At 43.6% G+C, this 22645-nt stretch overlaps 1 protein-coding gene across 2 annotated transcripts in view; it reads right to left on the minus strand.

The window, feature by feature from the left end:
• Nucleotides 1–265: 265 nt before the first annotated feature.
• Nucleotides 266–22645, minus strand: part of LOC126210502 (mRNA decay activator protein ZFP36L1) — a 173920-nt gene continuing 151540 nt past the window's right edge. For both annotated transcript variants that reach the window (XM_049939747.1, XM_049939746.1), the window contains exon 2: nt 266–3968. In XM_049939747.1, the coding sequence (XP_049795704.1) occupies nt 2973–3968 (996 nt within the window). In that variant the 3' untranslated portion in view covers nt 266–2972. The remainder of the gene's footprint in view (nt 3969–22645) is intronic.

Below are 22645 nucleotides of genomic sequence, written 5' to 3' on the forward strand. Positions count from 1 at the left end.
GTGTGTTACCAAAAACTCCTTGTTTTCCTTGTGTGTGTTCATTGTAACAGTCAACAGCAATTCCTACAGCAATTCCTACCACAGATGGATTTCATGTCTAGCTGCATGGCGTATTATTTTATCATGGCAGTTTTTTTTTCACTCATTTCTGCAATTATCTGTGCACAATGCAGATTTAGGTACTTCATTTGGATAAAGAGTGTGGTGTCCAAGAGGAAAGGAAATTGTTAAATAAAAACAATAATTTAATCAAAATGCTATAAAATTATATTCATCCACTTTATAAATATTTCATTCATTGCATACACACTGAGCTTGTGCACATATTAAACGTCTATAAATAATGACATTTTACATGAGTTGTATATTGCAGATACAATAATACACAATATACAATTATGTCAGACTAAGTAACACACAATCTGATGACATCCAAACTCCTTAAATGAGCCACAAAAACGAAACAAAAAAAAAAACTTTCCCAATGCAAAATTGTAATATAGTGCCAAGCAAACAAATACAATTGTGGTTTCACAGGTTCAGCTTTTTAATTAAATATTTTAATGAGATAATAATCTGATAAATATATTTTATTCATATAAATAAGTCACATAAATATAACATTGTGTAAACACAAGAACAAAAAATACCCCCCATCCCATTACTTAAAAAATTATAAAAACTAAGTTTTCATTTTGTGGAAAGGAGTGTGTTGTTGCTACAACAGCATCACTGAAAGTTAAATGACTGCATTAACGCATTCCCAAACTGAATTGAAGAATAGTAACATACTAACATTCTGCCAAGCAACATATTCGAACTTCACTCCCTTTAAAGATAATAAATAAATAGAATTCAGTACATTTAAATTTGTACAGATTTTATTTCTTCAGCCTTTCACATCATTTTGCATGCAAAACTATCCACTTTATCATTAATAAATAAGAAACTTACATTTGAATCAATATAATTAAAAACAAAGTTCATGATGTCATTATGAAATAAATATGTTTAAATAATGCTCAGATATTTTAAAAATGGAATGAAAATGTTGTCTGTACATAAAATAAATAAAACAATACAAGAACCCAAATGACTTCACACAAATATTTAAATGAGCTTTTCAAAACATGAAAAGGAGAAATTTGTCAATATTGCTGTTTGGACTTCCCTCAAATACTAGAAGCGGAACAAAAATTTTGAGGCAATTTTTTTAATTAAATAAAGTCTTGCCAGTCAATTCTATACCTTCCAAATACCATAACATATCAACACACAATATAATTTCTTTCCACAAGGCACATTTTCATTAATCAGTTCAGTAGCATAATCACTTCCAAAACTAGTGCCACAACAGTGTCACTTCTAACAGCATTTTGTTAACCAGAATTTTTAGACACTCATATCAAGAATAAGATTACTATAAATAATGAAAGTCCAAAGCATCATAGAAAGAGAAAGAAAATAATGTTATGCATATGTAACAGCATCAAAATATAATTTAATGTGTATAAATTAAATAATGTGGCACCCCACTTTCACATATATATGTATACATAATATATTATATTTATAATAAAACATTCTCCTCCAATTTAGTACGGTATCAGAAAGACAGCAGGTTTATGTACAATGTGGTATACAAAGTTTTGTACAACTGAATCTTATTATCAGTCTGTTCAAGGAGAGGAAACAAAAATTAAAACTCAAAGCAATACTGTAACCATAAATAAAATGAATGTACAGAAGTTTCCTGTTTGGAATGTTGCTGATTTCTCATTTGAAAACTAACCAGATTTCAGCAACGTTTGGTCCTCATCCATGCTAGAGACACTATAATACCGGATAATTACAATCTATCAGTCTATAGTTCAATAGTATGTAAAAAATCTGATACACTGAGAAATTTGGAAAATTTCGCGTGCTTCTGATTCAAGCACTTTTATGTGCAGATATACACATTCATGAAAAGTTATTATTGCAGGCATTTATGATATGCACACTGCCAAATTTCTTTGATATGAAGGTTAGTTGCAGCTGAAACATCAATATAAAAATAAGTCTACTACTAAATATTTTTCTTCCTCTTATGGCTTAATTATCACACCAGAAATATACTATATGCCTTGGCTATTGCCTCTCTTACTTCTACGCTGGCTAATTTATTGTAACTGTTTTTCCATGCAATGAAATATACACATGTTTATATATACATATATAAACACACAAAAATATTTTACTGTGCGAGAATGCATGTATAGCGTCAAGTGCATGAATTTTATTCCCAGGGATTTCAGACCTGGATCTCAAAAGAGAATCTTAATCATATTAAACTGGTACAGTATTAGTCAAAAAGGCACTTAGATCTTAAAAATAAATGGTGTTTATTGCTGCCTATAGGGAATTATTTGTTTCATTGCTGCTGAGTGTCTCAAACAACTGCACATATATGAGAGAGAATGTGGAATGTTCAAGAAATGTGCATGGAAGACATTGTTACTTGCCAAACTTTGAAAATTTGATGTACTAGTTTCAAGAAACTCAACAACCGTTTTCAATCTGGCTCAGTTGTTAAGTTTCATGAGACTGGTACATTAAATTACACTTAATGACCAGTTTACTACATCAATAGCAAAACAAAACAACTGGAGAAACAAACCACTGAATTGAGTATACGTCATGTGCACAGTAAACAAAGTACACTTATTTACATTTAATTAACCCCAAGATAAATAAAAAAACTTATTTAAATGCCCAAGAATCATCACAGCAAATGGTAAAAGGCATCTAATTTCTGCCATTAAGCATGTCAAAGGAAATGGAAGTAATGTGAGAGCGTTGCTGATCTTAGTGGCAGAGGGAAAGGATAATTCCACATTCTCCCTCAAACGAAACTTATCCAACCTCTGTATTTCTGGGATGGTTCTTTAGGATTCAGATAATGTCGTCCTCTCCCTCTGTGCCCCTCCCCTTTATTGCCCACCAGCCAGAAGCTCCGACATGGCAGCAACCCTTCTGAAGACTGGCAGGCGCGTCTCCGGTGATGGACGGAAGCACGCCGGAAGAGTCTGCAGCGAAGGCGCCGCAGTGGATGGTGGCTGCGTAAATACCATGTTGAAAGTGAAAGCATCGGTCGGGGACTGCGGCACAGCAGGAGAGGTGGCAGCTGGTGGTGAGGACGGCTTGCTGCCTGGTGGGGGTGAAGTAGAGGTGGACGATGCAGAGGCGACGCCCAATGCAGCAACCAGGGGACTTCTGGGGGCCAGTTGGCTGCCAGGAGCTAGTGGGCTTCCAGGAGCTAGAGGACTACCTGGTGCTAGTGGGCTACCCGGAGCCACTGGAGTGACAGGTGACACTGGAGAAACCAGCAGAGGTGACTGTGGAGGAGAAGCTATGGTCTTGGGGCGGGCCTCGTCAGCATTATGTATGAAGTGACAGCGTGGCCCATACGGGCAGAAACCAATCGTATGGAAAGTGCGACAGAGCTCCGTCTTGTACTTGGGGTGTCTAGCAAGCGAGCGCAGCTCTCTGGCACCGTGCGCGAACTGGCACTTGTCCCCGTACTTGCAGGAGCCATTTTCCTCAAAGGGGCGGCAGAGCTCTGTCTTGTAGCGAGAAGTATTGACGGCTGCAGAGGCAGAGGCGGCAGATGCAGGCTCTGACTGGCTACGATCCAGCTTGCGGTGTGGTTGGGGCTGCGGCGTTTGGGCACCACTCACTGGCCCATGTGAGTCCCCACTCAGAGGGTTGGAGCTGCGGCGGTAGACGCCACCCTTGCCACACAGCACCACAGGGCAGCCCAAGTTGGTAGGGCTGCTGCATGTGCTGCCACCAGAAGAGCTGGATGCTGAAGACGGAGGCGGCGATGACCCGCCAGCCTTGCTGCTGCTGCTGCTGCTGCTGCTGCCGGAGCTCGTGGTGCTCGCTGCACTAGACGCGGCTGAACTTCCGCTGCTCATCCCGTGGCTCTGCAAAAATACAAACGCAAATAATTCAGCACACTGTGTGAAACTGTTGTTAAAACAAATATCATGTAGTAAGGCTAGTTTAAAGTCACTTTCAAATACTGATGGATGATGCTACTGTGTAACTAGTAACTGTGTGAGCCAACAATGGCCCAATTTCCTCTGTTGGGTAAACGTTAGTATCAAACCTATAATGTAGGGATTGCTGTATAAGAATGTTTATGCTATGCTATTTCTCGAATGCGCTGTTTCCTTCATTTAGCTATCAGTACCACACTACAGATCCATTAATTTTTGCTCCAATCCCTGGTCAGTACATCACATTTATCACTTCCTTCACCTCAGTGTGTTTGTTAATGTGAAAAACTGCTGGTTGCATTTTAGTTCAGATCCCACATTACACTGTTGGTCGTCTGTAACTGGCCAGGTAAGTCAGTTCGCAGGCCACTGGAACGGGACATACCATCTCCCTTAGGACCATGCCTAGGAAATTGCTGCGGTGTTCAAGCTTCAAATTAATGGCAGTTTTAGCCTTTTCTACCATATAGCGTAACAGTCAAGAATGGAGGTTTCTTGACTGCAATAATATAAGCATAATGCAACCATCATTGTCATTCGCCATTATTTTTCAGCAATTCATTACAGTATCTGCCCATGTTCACCTGCTGATGGTTGCAACCAACAGCTGAACCAGTAACTTGTGATTGTTGTAACTGAATGAACACTATACAAGTTATCTCTCTACCTTCAACTCTTTAGTCATTTTCACCCTACTGTTCACTGCTTCGCAATTATCAGGCAATCCATAACAATTTTAACATTTTCACCTGGATATCTTGCATAACCGTGCATTAGAAACAACTTGAGCAACAGTGTTTAAGCATATTCTGAATCTTTGACTCCTTTAACCACGAAGGCTTTTTGCATTTGGTGTTAATATGTACAAAAACGAACTACTTGTAGACCAAAAGATGTATGTGTGGTTAAAATGAGAAACCTACCACTCTGCCCAAACAGCAAAACATGTTATTAAAAGGACGAAAAGATAACACCATGGGGCATCATTAGGCTTTAGAGTCAGCTCGTCAATCACGGATGGTGACAAAGAATTGTCACGTAGTTCTCAGTACACACAACATTTTCTGGCTGTAGACTGTTGCTGCCTGTGAAAGGTGTAACTGCCTGACAATTCTCAGCGTTCTTGAAGTGCATATTGTACATAATTATTAAAATTATGACGTGGTGCTCTGTCCCTTAAAATCAAAATTTAACAGCAGTATAATTTACTTTATGTGGTTCCTCTTACTTCTGTTTTACGTGAGCATCTTTCTAGTCAAAATAGATACTCACAGCGACCATGAGTCAAGTGCCTACAATGAAATCAGCCAGAAATCACATTGTACAGTTAAGAGGTCAATAACCAATTAACTGAACGAAGTGCACCTTCTAACATACTCTGTATACTCCACGTGCAGAAACAGAGGTACTGTGGTGTTATTTGCTAACATCTAAAGTTGATCAATTTTTGACACCCTCATGTTACACTGATGTGCTTTTGTGCTTGCCTTCTTTTCGTTGCTTACTGAAAATGTTACTCGATGTCTCGATATTGCTTCCGAAAGTGTTCTCCCACAAGAAACTAAATACCCTGGACATGAAAAACGGATTTATGTTTTACAACACAAAAAATCGATCTGTGCATAAAATACGAATTTTAATAGATAAACTGTTCTAATTGGAAATTGTTTCACCTCAGACAAATGTCGATTGCAGGCAATGAAATCGTAACTTATCTTGTTAAATTTTGCAGGTGATGCAAGACCGTTTTTTTAAAAATGTAACGTGATACAGAAAGATGCTACATTTTGAAACTGTACAGGACGAATCTAGTTACTGACAGAACAGAGAAATCCGCGCATTTTCAAATGTCTTTGACTATGGAGTTACTGGGTATTAAGAGTAGAGTTTTCACAGGCAAGTGGAGTTAGGTTTTCACTGCCTAATATCGAGATATTGAAGAATTACTTCTTTGACATTTGGCATTTGCAGAAAAGATACAAACAAAATTAACAAGACGCCATTTACTGCCCACTATATATCGCTTTTTGTATTTGTACATATTTTGTCGTGCAAATAAATGTATGTTGAGACTCTTAACATGAGTAAACGCCATGGACGCTGCAGGATACATTTGCCACATGTCGTGAATTGAGAAGTCGCTAGTGTAAATATTGCTCCAGTTTGATATCATTTGTAGTATTCGATTCAGATGGAAAATGAAATTCCTCTTAAGCTGCCCCTACGAAGTGGTTGGGGCCACGTGGCCTGCTGGTCCCGGGTTCGTTCCCCGCCCACGGCCGACGGTTGTTTTGCTTGCTGTGCCGGCGCTGCCCGGACTAACCAGTTCCGCCGGCCGCCGTACAAGGCAGGGCCTCCTGTTCACCATTACCGCCGAGCCAGCCAGCACCAGGGTGAAGCGTTGCGGGCAACCACTGTTCGTCTCTAACATTGTCTTACGGAAACCACCATCTGGGAAACGTGGAGGTTGTAATACATCTCGATATTCCCGCCTATCGGTAACTGACGATGCAAAAACAAGAGCGGTACTGCAGTTTATATTACTGCATCGGAAGACTCCACTGCCAAAAACCGGAAACAGATCGTACAGTTACCCCCACGTATCAAATAAACAGGCGTTTTCAACTTTTTTTGTGGATCTTCCTCCAAGTATGACGGTCGACACAGATCACACTTCGCTTCTCTTGCTCTTCTCTTAAGAAATTACTGTTTACTTCTTTTACGCTACATGGTCATTGCAATATTACATAGTAACATGTGCTCTCAATAATCGTCAATGGTAACTTGAATGTCCATTGTTAAGAGTTGCTGTTAAACAGAATTGATCTCGCCGTTCAGCTCAGGTCACAAATTAATCTTAAAATCGAACTTAACACATTGTAGGTAGGTATTGTAGGTAGGTAGGTAGGTAGGTAGGTCGTCGACCTAATTGATGTCAGAGTCTTACAGTTCCCAAATGAGTCATTCCCGCCTGCTATTGCTCGGGCACGACGTTTGAATTCACTGACTCACGAAATGTACATGGCAGTAAGAAGTTGGAGGCTTACTAATACTCGGCGCGAACCGGGCACGAACTGCATCCGGGAAAGAAAACATGTATTCGGAACTACTATACGTTACTTGCGTTTACAAATAAATTCGTCTGTGGTATAGGTCTCCAGGAGTTGTCCAGATAAATTATTTTGGATTCTGAACTTGCGTTCCTACCTGCAACTTTATTGCAATGTTATTGGTAAAATGACGGTTATTTGTTGATGCACACTGAGCGCCTTCCTGGGCCACACTGGCAGATTTAATGATCGATAATAAAGTTCAAATTTTTCTTTTAGTGTCGTACGTATGAATAACGTACAGACAGTGGAGGTGCAGTTATGCTCAATTACAAGAGGTACCTACAAGATGACTGTGGGTGAATACCAATACTGCTCACTTTTGTGGTATCAATACTGTTTGTGGAAAATTATTTCATGAGGCACTGAGTGGAGAAATGCAAAATATGTTAGAAAGTAGATTCGTTTAACACTAGGAATTATAGATTGAGTAGCTGAACTTGAGAGGTTTCTTACGGTTCAAGTCTTCGGGAATATGTTTGTACATGCAAAAATTTGTTCCACTCTACGCTGTTAAATGAATACTGAACATGCGAGCAATGAAGCATTTCCGTCACCCTGAGTCCGCTGTGGATCACGTACTGGAGGAAATCGGAAACGACAGAGTCGACCAGTGTCAGACACAAACTGCGTAACAAAGTGTTGGACTGCTCATTACCCTGTAATACACACTACAAGCATCAGCCATATTTATTACTAAGTTTCTATTTACATAGAAGGTAAAAATGATGGTCCACCTAAAAGTGTTTCGATAATTTATCTGCAACCCTTACTATGGAAGCAATTAAGTGCCACTATGTGGCGACTAGATGCGGGCAAATTTTTGTGGTAAGGTCTCATGGGACCAAACTGCTGAGGTCAGCGGTTCCTGTGTAGGCAAGAAACCACGAATACTGCAAATCAGAAGTGATTGAGAAGTCGCAGTTTACGCAATTATTTTAAGTATCCGGCTGTGATTTCTGTCAGAACTACAAGTCAAATTACAGTGAAGTAGCTTTTAACGCAGTGTGCCAATCTGTCGGCCGAAGTTCGCACTCATGAGAACCTTGTGTCATGCAATCGAGTACCGACTATTACAATGCTAAGATAACATTATAACATTCCATATTGTGTGCAATCGGTTGGCCGACGTTCGTACTTCATTCTCAGAACCTAGTGTCTCGCGCTATCAATGTAGAACTGAATTATGATCGAAGAAACGAGCCAAGACGTTAATTTTCTCTGATAATTTAGACTTTGTGTTTTACAAGGCAACAGAGCTGCGTTTGATACTGGACGCCCCCCCCCCCTCCCCTGAATAGCTTGGTTGTTGACCACATTTAACTGAAAGGTGATTATTTGGTTGAGAGTTGGCGGCACCAATGATTGCGCACGCTAAATAAAGGTGCCGGTAACAGATCACACTGTAGGGTTGTCTAATGTTTAACGTTCCAGGTATACCTGAACACAAGCAAACGCGCTTTTCACCATAAAAACAACTGAACGGTCAATTCAAAAAATTTATACTGGGTAGTGTACATGTCTTCGAAAGTATTTTGATGCGTATTGTAAAGAAACATCGTACATCAACTACGAGAAATGCAGAGGGGTCCACTACGTAACTTTAACCAAATGTTTGACAGTAATGTGTGTGTCCTGTCCACTTAACTGGAATACCCGTACTTCCCACTCTTCCACACATTCAAGTTCTTACTGGTAACTACGTCGTGACGTGTCGGACGACTCTGACAAGGGCAGAAAGCAATTTTCATTGTACGTTCACAGGGTAATCAAATTTATCATCCCTTTCTAATCGCATGACGACTCCGATGACACACTGTCCAAATACTGAGCTCGCACACTTCACAGGCGTGGACGTATCACTTCCGTTGCAGTGTGTTAGTTGTTACCCTTCGCTACTCACAGTTTTAACTTTTACATTGATCACAAAAAGGAACATTTTAATGTTGGTGGGGTGCGGAGGGATGGTAATTAAAATGTGATTTTAAAATCTGACAAATATCAAAAATAGCCATTTAACCGAAACTGGCATTCGCAGAAATCACCGCTCAGGACCGGTCCTCTGCCGCTGCTGCAGCAGCAAGGTCGCGTCGCTCCCTCGTGAGCTTTCACTGCCACCGTCGGCCGCAACGCCTCCGCACTTTCTACAGCGACCACGACCAGCCGCTTTCCACCAGCTACATCCCACGCACAGCTCTACCTAGGGCCGCCAGCAACACCCGACACACATCACGCTTCCATTTAAATCAGTCGCCATCCGACGTCCGAAGTTTCGACCTGGTCGCGACAAATAGTGTGCGCATGTAGCCGCCACGGCTGACCACTCGCCCGTGACCGTAGAAAATCGCTCTGAGCAGCTACAGGAATGACGCAAAAATCTGGAATCACATGTGCTATAGATCTCTACCACTAACCCCTCCTCCCCCAATTCCTTTACGATTCCAACTCCCATGCATAACATTGCTTTCAACGTCTATTACAAATGAGCTAATGTGTTAAGTATTTGACGCTGGACATCTACGCATCAAAAAGAACAGAAAAGCTTGAAATTAAACGGCGTGAATCAAAAGAATCATCCGATTTGGCACGTGCATATTTCTGAAACTAATCAACATTTACATAATTCATTGCTTTTTTGATGAACGGGAAACCCAAAAAATTTTTCCCCCCCACACCTATTTAAGGTGTTCAATACGCCCGCCCTGAAATGCACGGCACATGTCAATGCGGTATTCAAACTGTTCCCACACTGAAGCGGCCATGCCTTTAGTTAAACCTCCCGCACCTGCTGTTCACACGATGTCTCTGTTCATTCATTGTTGTCGGTAACGGAGGCTCTAAGCACTATGGGACTTAACATCTGAGATTATCAAGTCCCCTAGACTTAACCGAAGAACACCATACACATCCATGCCCGAGGCAGGATTCGAACCTGCGACCGTAGCAGCAGCGCGGTTCCGGACTGAAGCGCCTAGAACAGAGGCACATGAACAGATTCTTTCATAAACCCCCACAAGAAATAATCACATAGTGAGGTCCGGTGTCCCTGGAGGCCAGTAATGTAAGGTGCGATCGATCCATCGTTCAGTAATCCTTCGATTTAAAAATTCACGCACTTCCTGATGCCAATGTGGCAGTGCCCCATCCTGTTGGTAAATGAAGTCGCTTTCTGTTGTCCCGACTAGAACGTAACTGGACAACTGTAGATGCATTCTTAGTGCTGGATAGCGGAGTTTTCGAACTCCACTGGAAGCACATTGGTCACACTGAAGTGGGCGCACAGTGCTGCTACCTAGCGGGAACCATGTAAAACTAGCGTTTGTTCTTGCCGACAGTTCACGCACGTACATCAAATAAGATAATAGTTGTCATTTTTTAATCAGATGGTTCTTTTTGATGTACCTCGTACTTGTTTGTTGGAAGTGACAAGTGCCCTTATTATTAAACCCTGGGTGAATATATTCCGGGTAGTTTGCGCTCGCTCAGTTTTAAGCAAAAGCTAGTTTTTCACGTATCTCCAAGTTTATGAACGTCATATCTGCTGCTGAACTGTGTGCTGTAGATGATATAACTCAGCAAGTACATTCAGTGGTATATGTGAGTACTGTCTGCGAAGCGTGTCGTGATTGGGTTTGCAGTAAGGAAGTAAATTGAAACACGGTACCTACTGCTGAAGTTTAACTGCACGAACATCTAAAGTGTGCGATGAACTTTTTTCCTCTCTTTATATATGTGGAGGGGATGGGTGTTAGCGAGAAGTAGTTTCGCAAATATTTTTAAATTGTGTGTAAAGTTCGTTGTGCTCTCACTCTCCAATACTGGATGGCTACAGCCTGACTAATCTGTGCGCTGAGTCCACTGTTTACAAGTGTAATACTTATTGCGTTGATACATTTACTGTGACATAGCAACTCTTAATAAAAAATAAGACAGCATTTTAATATTTTAAATTCAGTCAATTATATGAAATGCTGAAAATATAATTTTTGTTGCTTCTGGAAGCCCTTGGATAGGCAACTTGCAACTGGGAATGGTTGACCGTACCCCGTTTAGTCTTTTAGTAATATAGATAGCGTCTCCAACAGTGTCAAAAATCTGCTTTCGATTTTAGTTAGGACCGCGGTTGTGAAATTTTCTTTATTCACGGCTGAAATTATCTGCTTTACACATACAGTTTTTTTGTTGTTCATTCACTCCATGTCGCTAGGTATGCATTCAGCCTTCTTTTTCAACAACTGTGGCAGTTTCCAGTGGCTAATCATCTGTACTGTAATGTTAATAAGAGTGGGGTCTTACCTCTTATTTGTGGTCAAAACGCAACGCGTCTTTGTGTTATTAGACAGTCGCTAAAGCAAGCGTGGACCCTCCGTATCGAGAAGTTGCTTACATGAAGGTCGGTCAAAATAAAAGGGAGGGGAAACTGCGAACGCAAAACCAATCTCAGCCCGTCACTGAGCTACTTTGCGTATCTGAAAGGCATAGTATGAACTGCATTTTCTCTACTGTTTCTGGTCTCTGAATTCTCAATGGACAGTTTTCGAATCACCCCTCTGCTGTGTATGTTCTAACGAAATGTCGGTCGGTTTTATTTTAGCAATACCGTACAGTGTACAACGATACTGTCCACGAACCGCCTGAGGGTGCTCCCACCGTTAATCACGAACCGTAACGGTCCTTTGGGTACGTACGGCCGACGCTACTTTCACGTATGACTATTCTCGATCACATTAAACGTCGCGTTGTTTCATTTGCAATCCCACGCACAATGGGCAACTGACAGACTTTGCTATTAATGTATTAAATATGTCACTGATCCCCTTTTGGAAATTCAAAGAATTCCCACTGGCGCGTTCCGGGGCCTGCACGGTGCTGCCTCCTGGGCGGCTTCGCGGTGAACTTCGTTTACATGCTTCCCATTCTCTCTCGCACTGTGCCAAGGAGCGCGCAGCCGAGCGCGAGAAATTCGGAGGCACTGTGGCGAGAATTCTCCTGGATGGTGGGGCTGCTTGCCTGCCTCGGTAGTTACACAGTACACACCTGGCACTGTAAACTAGCCCTCATTATTGTCACTTCGAAATAATTCCTAACTGTCCATCAGTAAGACTTTGTTGCTGCAGGAAGGCAGCGAAAAACGCTGTCGTGTAGGCTGGTAGGCACCGGATGGTAGATTTCAAATTTGCATAACCTGTACATTTCTCGAGACGGCTGACGGGCGCCATATGCTCAAGCATAATGACTGGTCACAGGACACCAGCCCGTGTAGCAGTGTACCGTACAAGGCATACTCCAAGTGTTGCGAGTATTTCATAATCTAGACGCGAGGAAATTACCAGTTGAAGAGACGGGGACGGATGCAAATGATGATAGCAACGTTTCCCAAAAACGTGAGATGTACAGAAAGGGGAAGAAAAGAGGATCTCGGTCAGGGAGGTGAATCGGGAATCTCCGAATACGGTGTACAGTGGGAGACACCCAAACACTCACCGCCCTGCCCTTACACCAGAGAGATTAAAAACCTTAAAACTGAGAATAAAAACCACTTTCCCGGAGTAAACCGAGAACCAGAGAGACCATCCGGGAATCGTCAGCCAACATCAAAGGTAAAGTGTGGAGGAGTCTGTACTTAGCACGCAGAGCCAAAAGAAGGGGGCATTCAACCAAAATGTGGGCTACTGACTGGAAGGCTCCACAACCACAAAGTGGGGGGGTGGCTCATCACGCAAAAGATCTCCTGTTATCATATAGCACAGCCTGACTGGGGACACAAACACACAACCTTAGCCTCCCGCGGGCAAATGCTCAACAGACAGAGCCATCCTGGCAACAAACCGCTGCAGGGTGAAAATTAATTTTCGTATTCCTTGTTTACCACTGCACATTTTTATGGCAAAGTCACAGATTCAATCGCAGAACATGGAAAATGATTTTCTTTACCTAGTTGACGACACAGGCGACACGTCTGCTTTCCAGAAATATCTCGCACTACTCTGTCTTGCATGAATATCAAGAGCTCAGACGGGGATGAAGATGAAATGGGAGATACGATCCTGCGTGAAGAGTTCGACAGAGCAGTGAAAGACCTGAGTCGAAACAAGGCCCCGGGAGTAAAACAACATTCCATTAGAACTACTGATAGCCTCGGGAGAGCCAGTCCAGACAAAACTCGGGTGAGCAAGATGTATGAGACAGGCGAAATTCCCACATACTTCAAGAAGAATATAATAATTCCAATCCCAAAGAAAGCAGGTGTTGACAGATGTGAAAATTACCGAACAATCAGTGTAACAAGTCACGGATGCATAATACTAACGCGAATTCTTTACAGACGAATGGAAAAACTGGTAGAAGCCGACCACGGGGAAGGTCAGTTTGGATTCCGTAGAAATATTGGAGCACGTGAGGCAATACTGACCTTACTACTTATCTTAGAAGCTAGATTAAGGAAAGACAAGCCTACGTTTCTAGCATTTGTAGACTTGGAGAAAGTTTTTGACAATGCTGACTGGAATACTCTCTTTCAAATTCTGAAGGTGGCAGGGGTCCAATACAGGGAGCGAAAGGCTATTTACAATTTGTACAGAAACCAAATGGCAGTTATAAGAGTCGAGGGACATCAAAGGGAAGCAGTGGTTGGGAAGGGAGTGAGACAGGGTTGTAGCCTCTCCCCGATGCTATTCAATCTGTATATTGAGCAAGCAGTGAAGGAAACAAAAGAAAAATTCGGAGTAGGTATTAGAATCCATGGAGAAGGAATAAAAACTTTGTGGTCCGCCGATGACATTGTAATTCTGTCAGACACACCAAAGGACTTGGAAGAGCAGTTGAACGGAATGGACAGTGTCTTGAAAGGAGGGTATAAGATGAACATCAACAAAAGCAAAACGAGGATAATGGAATGTAGTCGAATTAAGTCGGGTGATGCTGAGGGAATTAGATTAGGAAATGAGACACTTAAAGTAGTAAAGGAGTTTTGCTATTTGGGGAGTAAAATAACTGATGATGGTCGAAGTAGACAAGATATAAAATGTAGACTGGCAATGGCAAGGAAAGCGTTTCTGAAGAAGAGATATTTGTTAACATCGAGTATAGATTTAAGTATCACGAAGTCGTTTCTGAAAGTATTTGTATGGAGTGTAACCATGTATGGAAGTGAAACATGGACGATAAATAGTTTAGACAAGAAGAGAATAGAAGCTTTCGAAATGTGGTGCTACAGGAGAATGCTGAAGATTAGATGGGTAGATCACATAACTAATGAGGAGGTACTGAATAGGATTGGGGAGAAGATGAGTTTGTGGCACAACTTGGCTACAAGAAGGGATCGGTTGGTAAGGCATATTCTTAGGCATCAAGGGATCGCCAATTTAGTACTGGAGTGCAGAGGGGAGGCTAAAAATCGTAGATGGAGACCAAGAGATGAATACACTAAGCAGATTCAGAAGGATGCAGTAGGTACTGGGAGATGAAGCTTGCACAGGATAGAGTAACATGGGAGAGCTGCATCAAACCGGTCTCAGGATTGAAGACCACAACAACAACTCAGTCTGACCGCTCTGCCACAAAGTGTGTGGTATGGTCGCTGCCGAACTGCGCTCTACTAAATTTTAGCTCCAGGAAGACTACGCTGTGGTGTGTTCCGCGGCGTGCCCCGGAGTCAGACAAAGGAGGAGGACTCCCCCAGTATTTCGTTTCCTCTTCCTGCCAACGATGCGCAGCTGGACACGCAGGAAGTAGTGACGCGGCCGGCGGCCGACACGACATTTCCAGATAAAAACCGCAGCCCAGGGAAACCGCGGCCACCGCGCACAAAACATATCGCCACAAATCCCTACACACGCACCCTCTTTGTCCACATCTGCTGACGCACCAACGTCGCCCGGAGGAATTAGGTTTATACTGGCTGACGAATGAATAGACACAAAACTGTGGCGATGAGTACGTGACAGAACACTTTAAAGTGAAAACACAAGCAAATAAACAGGTTGCACAGTACAGGGAATCGGGCATATATAGTACATTACAATTTCTTGTTTATGGCCAGGGAGTATACTAAGCTCTGTGTGATTGTAGCACTTTACAAAATGAGTTTCTTATTCATCACTTGCTTTCGTTTGCACAAGTTCCCAGTAGGTTGCAATATGTGCTTGAAAGCATTGGAGTGTCAGCATGTCTTCGAGGAATAAGGCTATTAACTGCTTGTGTTCAGTAGTTCTGTACTACTAATTGTTTAGAATATGCAGGAACATGCTAACATACCCTACTTGATCGAATAAGCAATTGTTTTTTAATCACAAAAATACAGCGACAAGGCATCAGATGTAGCACTAGGTCTACAATGGGCAACGACCTATACTTTCACATACCAGTGGCATTGTGTTCCTAGTTTCTCTGTTTTATACTGTTTTTTCTGAATATTGCACATATTTCAGGTATTTCCTAACAAGTAACATTCACCTTGAACACACCGATCTTTTCAGTTTTGGATTCCAGGCTTTTTTTGTCCCAAAACATAGTAAACTTTTCACTGATAACATCTAAGCTCTGGACTGCACGCACGCACACACACACACACACACACACACACACACACACACACACACACACCTTTAGAAGAAAGGGAAATGTTTGAGTACCTAGAATGCTGAAGAGGGAGTGGGCCCAAGTCTATGCACGAAGAACACTCCCAAAACTTAACAACCACCTCCGGTCTAAACTTTACACTTCGCACAACAGTTAAATGCTTCTCTGGACATAGTCGCACTTGGCAGGCCTCTTTTTGAAAAAGGCGAAATCTCGACTTGTCGGTCCCCACTACACGCCTCCAATCAAATTTGTGTTGGCTGGCCCACTGAAGACTTGTGGCTTCATGTGCTGCCGTAAGCAATGACCTGCGAAGTTAGAATGTCCACAGCATGCAGTCCTTTTTGCAATTTTCGCTCGGGAGTGAGTTGAAACTGCATTAATTACAGCATCGATTCTTGTCGGGTTTGGAATAGATCGTCGCTGACGTAAGGCGTGATACTTTATCTCTTGTCCATGTCGTTATGTCGTTGAAATGGCTCTGAGCACTATGGGACTTAACATCTGAGGTCATCAGTCCCCTAGAACTACTTAAACCTTACTTACCTAAGGACATCACACACATCCATGCCCGACGCAGGATTCGAACCTGCGACCGTAGCAGTCGCGCGGTTCCGGCCTGGAGCGCCTAGAACCGCTCGGCCACCTCTGCAGGAAAAATGTATCCCAGACCCCGGAAACTCTACGGCATAAGACGACGCGAAGTTTAACAGCTGGAAGTTAACAGACGGCAGAGGGACGTAATTTCTGGCAGTGTCGGCTCGTTTAGTTTTATCGGGCAACGGTGCGGTCTACTCACTGACGCTATTTCGACGCGCATGTCTCGCGCAGGCAACATACGCACATCCGTGCTTCCGACCGGACGCGCAGCTGCGGCGGATGCTGAGCGTGTCGCGCATGACGCCACCTGCCAACTCGCGGCCGCTTCTTCCGCTTCGCCAGATACGTCACCGGCGCTTCTTTTTCGGCGTGGAGAAATGGCCCGCGCGGTACAGCTGCCGTGACGAAAGCGCACCTGCTGCGCCCCGGCCCTTCCGTAGCAGGCGCTTTTCGCAACTACTCCTCGGGCCTCGCATGCCGCCCACAACGTGAACGGAGGCAGACAGCTGCTCGCAGAATGGCCCGGCAGGTGTCTCTCGCTCCCTTCACAAAGAAGTTCGACGAACTCTTCTTCGGTATGCACGCGAGCTGCCCCACCCCACCGTGGCTTCTGTCCCTGCCAGCTGTTCAGGTACCTCAGCTGGTAAACAGAAACAGAAGAGCGGCTCCCAAAACATCGGTCAATGCACACGATCCAGAGTGTAAGGCTACAGATGTTGATACCGCTTCGATGTGTCGAACCGTAGGGGGGCGCGATTTTCACCGAGGCGATGCGACTCTACACACAAGACGCAGAAGAAATCCCCATTGGTGAAGCACGTAGAAACGTTGTAGAAGTGGCTTAAATGGTTCACACTAGGGCTACGGCGATACTACACTGATACGATTTCTACCATATCGTTCGGCGCAGTAAGGAGTTATGGTTGCTCCACCCAGCTACAACGTAGGGGACGATGCAGGAGACCCGCACCACTGTACTAGGCAAGGTCCTAGTGGAGGTGGTTTGCCATTGCCTTCCTCTGACCGTAATGGGGATGAATGATGGTGATGAAGACGACACAATAACACGCAGTCATCTCGAGGCAGGAAAAATCACTGACCCCGCCGGGAATCGAACCCGGGACCCCGTGCGCTGGAAGCGAGAACGCTACCGCAAGACCACGAGCTGCGGACAAAACAAACGGAGAGGTGAATCAGTCATTTCATTAAAAAAGGTTATGTAGATAAATCAATGGTACAACCGTCTAATTAGTTTTCCAAAGCTTTACCGCTTTTAGGATTCACTACGCAATGTCATTCGATTTTCAGGGACTATTAGGTATAAAAATACATTTCATTATTTTTACAGTCTGATGTCACAGACTCCAACTGCTTTTTCTTTCGCGCCATTGTTCACGATTACTGCTATACCTCCATATTTTGGAAATTTTGCAATAAACGAATGTAGTCGCTGACCGGTTAACGTTTGGTGCATTTTAGGTCACACAAAATGCGCACCAAATATGCCCAACTAGTTCTGAGGCATCAAGGGGTCAACAATTTAGTACTGGAGGGCAGGGTACAGGGTAAAAATCGTAGAGGGAGACCAAGAGATGAATACACTGAACAGATTCAGAAGGATGTAGGTTGCAGTAGGTACTGGGAGATGATGAAGCTTGCACAGGATGGAGTAGCATGGAGAGCTGCATCAAACCAGTCTCTGCACTGAAGACCACAACAACATATCTGTACTGTTTGTAGTGCCTATCTCTTTGCAGGCTCGTGTTAATAGTGGCGCTTTAGGAAGACGACCACGCGAGGCTACTGCCGCCTGCCGCCTGCTGTTGCAAGTAGCATCGCTCCTGTGGGAACAGGAGTGTCGTACGTATAACCGTCGTGTCGTCGGCCTTTATTCCGTACAGTGAAGCACTGTCTCATCTCCTGTCAATAAAATGACCACAGCCTTGAAGGTGCTGCATTTATTCCCGCGGTCAGTATGTGTGTATCCTGTGGTCGAGAAGAGGTGCAGGACTGCAGCAGTGCTTTGGCTCGTCGCCAGTGGTCCCCCGCAGTGTGTGTGCTTTTTAACGTGTCTGTTCGTCATCTGCTGCTTCTGCCGCCGCCACTTGCGCACACAGCTGTCGGGCAGATAGCAGGCATGTAAGCCGGCAGGCACCAACCTGCCCGTAGCGTTACGACGTCTGCAGCGCTCTCAAAACACCCCCCCCCCTCCCCCCAAAGTTCCATCGACGTGCTTTTGGCTCGTCTTCTTCCACAGCTGTTAAATAACAAAGGATATTCGTATTGAAGATAGATGCTAAGATGAATATCTTGCTACCAATTTCGATTATAAAGCACTTCACTTCAGTGTCTAATTAAGACACGGTCAAATTGTAATTGATAGATTTGTAATCAACCCATGTCAAATTTCCACTTGGTTACGAAAACACAAAACCTACACCATTCTTACATTGGCCAAGTAAAATGTTCTGGTTGAAGGAAATATATGGAAAAATTGTCAACAGAAGCTCAACCATTTGAAAAAAATCTACTTCAAAATGTACGGCAATATTTTACATTACCGCACGCCCCCATCAATTTAATTCACTATTCTTTCTGTCAATGACGTGATCATTAGGGGTGGTGGAGATGCGGTTGAGTTCGCGTTGAATACTTGCGTGAAAACCGCCGTTTTCTATTAACAGAGATGTTAGATTACACACTGTAACGATTGTCTGCAATTGCGTTATTAGACACAAGGAACTGCACCCACGGTTCGTCGTAAAATTCAGTAATACGCCGAAGATGCCCGAATGAAGGCGACGCACATACGCGACGACAGTGAAACCCTCCAATTTGTCGACCACAATAAATTGTTACTTCTGGCGACCACGACTGGGTTGCTTCAGGCATTTTTGTGCTGCAATCTACGGTCTTCCGTGCACGCAGCCATCCAAATTTTCGCTCTACGGAATTTCCTCTCGAAACTATTAGCTAGTCTCAATAGCTGGACATTCCCTGCCGCGCGCAATCCGCGACGCAGTAGTGTAACGGCACTGTGATACCATCCAATACTCCCACGTGACTAACACCCGGCGCCAGCACATACAACGCTAACTGTCCCAGTGACAAAGTGTCCACAAATGTCGAAACTGGTATCCTAGTACATTCTTCGTCTGGACTACTACTCGGCTAGTGCATGAGGTCGCAGAGCTGGCGAAACTAGAATTTTAAGAAACCCGCCGCATAATGTACATACGGTGTGCCGATGTTTTAACTTACATGTCATTAAATTAATGCCATTAAGGTAAGTTCGTAGACTGGAGCTGTTTCAAATATGCTTCACGATATGCACAAAAACTGGGGTTGTTACTAGAAGATTTGTTACTGTCCCTTCATCAGCAACTGTGATTCTCAATATGAAGGCGAATCCGGACAGTTTGCAAGTTGTGTCCGACAACATCCCAACCAACTCCTTAGCGACTATGGGCGTGAAATTTAATTCCTCTCTACGTTTTTGTGGTGTCATATGAATAATATTGCGTATGGGACTCCCTACTGTCGGATGGAGATCTCTTTGCAAGAGTACTTGTGGCAGCATAAATTATTCAGATGTGTCTCGCAGATACACCTTGTGGAGCAAGCCGCTATGGACCTGCTCTTGCAGAGCACACGGGTCAGAGTTCCCTGTCTACGCTTTGTGCGTGCAGTGAAGCGGGAGATACTAAGGTTATGCGATCCTCCAACTTATTTCACAACCAAACGGTACATTCATGGAAACTAATTCCTTATCAATACTATCTACTACGTCCCTCAGCGACCTCGAATCCTATAATAGCGATTTTTAACTATATATAATTGGTGACATCTGACTCAGAACTATACCGCCATGTGGTAAAATGTCTTCTATTGAAACTTATCTCCGTTATGCGCAAGTCGTCAACGGAACTGCATTGAACTTCCGCGCTGGTGAATATCGTTCGAAAGTGACATACTTCACGAGTCTCATGTCGCGAAAGTTAACAAAACAATACAGCTATCCTTTACGATGGCAAATTCTACACAATTCCATTTTCACCCCTGCTCCAACCACACACAGCTCTTAGCTGCATTTCGTGTAAAATATAAAATTGCGTATATTAACTGTCCCGTTGCTTCTTAGCAGAACGTTTTATACGTTATAAATGAAGACACACCGGTTTTCGCCGGTACTCAGCCAGCAGGAATAGACTAAAACCGGTTTGTGAAATAAATGTGTTGTTTCATTCAAATTAAATATATAAATAAAATGCTTAAGAGTACTCACAATCTGAAGGCTCGATATCTAACTTAAAGGAGATGAGTTTAAAAAAATATACAGCGACTAGTCGCAATTTCAGTACTGCAGTGTGTTAACAGTTCTCTGGTTGAACGAATGTAATGAATATGTGCAAAATTGCTGTCAACGGCACGATCTCAGAACATGATTGACACTTGCAATGCTACGACAATTTGTGAGAAATCTGATGCAGAGGACAAGTAACGGAGCGCTGTGTCGCCGTCTTCGCCCTCCAACCATCAGCGCGAACAACGCGAGATACGCCGATTCTGAGCCACCTACGACGAACAGTGCGGTTTCGGAGAAGCCACACAACGCGAGCTGTTGCGGCGTCTGATTCAGAGGCTCTGGCCGCGTGGGATGACTCCTCCCAAAGCTGATTACTAGCAGAAGGCTCAGCTCGCTACGTGAGTCAACCGCCGCCTGGCCGGCTTTGTCCTACACCGCCCGCCGCCCGAGACCGACGCTACGGCTCCTCGCGTTACAAAAGAGCTAGGGGGCAGAGTGGAGGAATATGCCGTCTCACGAAATAACTTACAAGCCTCCCGGACCCAAACCGCTCAAGGCCAGTTTCTCGCACTCTAGTACTTGTGCAAATGGAAGGAAGATTAAGAGTTTAACGCCCCGTCGACTACATCATGACAAAATATTTCCATGAATCAACTTCTCCTTGTCTAGTTTTTATTGCAGCAAAACAAAAAACAAAAAAAATTGCCCGTCACTTGGTGACTATTCCAATAAATACTTCCTTACCGTCTTCAGTTACCATGCGCGATATGACAATTTCCACATTACACTCCATCGGAATCTCAATCGTGCTTTTATGTAACGGGCCTGGAGCCGGGGGTCCGCGAGAAACACGGGCCCCGCAACAAATTTGTGAAGTAACCCAAGTCGGCTTTTCCGCCACACTTCGCGAACGTTCGGCTCCGTATAGGACCCACGGAAAATCAACATGTCATTGAAAAAGGTACCCACTAAAGGTCTTAACTACGTCGCGTGCGATCGAGAGCTCGCATGCATTTAAAAGCGCAGACGAGAGTTACTAAGGTCGCCAGGATTAGTTACTCGTTCCCTGCCGGAGACTGCAAGACCTGTAATGCCACGTGCTGTGACGAACTGGTCCTCGCCACGTGCAGTAACGACGATTCGAGTGATCAGCGAGGCCCGGCGAGAAGACAACGCAATGCAATGCACCTTTCCCTACGCGACTCCACGACCCACCGTTTCCGAAGCAGAATCTCACAGCTACACACTTAACATTATATTTGGTTGTATGTATGTAAACGTACTTTCCTCATCATCTAAACCACTGGGTCGATACCAACCAAAGTTAATACACGTATCAAAAGATGCACCTGGCTCCCACTAGGGTGTGGTGAAAAGGGTTTACCAAGTAAGTGTAATTCACGAACGTCTGTAGAAATAACTAAATTTTGCATACCTAACAATCATTTCTATAAAATACTGTGGGAGAAGATACCACTACCACCACGAGAGGAACTAGTAGAATTTCTTTTCTTTATTTAGTTGATTTTAAATACTTTGGAAGTACGCAATGTTTAAAAAGTGTCATTCCTCAATGACCTATTATTCGTGAAATCTCGAAGAATAGTTCTCGCAACTATGTCTGGAAACCAATCATTGTTGAGATACGAAAATCTGTCCTGTCATTCCCATCCGTCCGTTACGTAGAAGATACTCAAGTCAGCGCCGCATATGGTTACCACGCACCGTAACATCATTCGGTCTTGTTTCGACAAGACCTGGTTCCATTCGGATTGCGTCACTTGCTTTTGTCAAACGCTCCTGTAACGTCTGGACACTGCGTATGGGTTGGGCACACGCCAGTGCCTTTGAATGTCCCCACAGGCACAAATCCTACGGATTCACATCCAGTGAAAGGGGAGGTCTCGCTACCGAACATTCTCAACAAGACACACACACACACACACACACACACACACACACACACACACACACACACACACAGAGAGAGAGAGAGAGAGAGAGAG

The sequence above is a fragment of the Schistocerca nitens genome, chromosome 10, assembly GCF_023898315.1.
Source record: "Schistocerca nitens isolate TAMUIC-IGC-003100 chromosome 10, iqSchNite1.1, whole genome shotgun sequence".
In the NCBI taxonomy this organism is placed as follows: Eukaryota; Metazoa; Arthropoda; class Insecta; order Orthoptera; family Acrididae; genus Schistocerca; species Schistocerca nitens.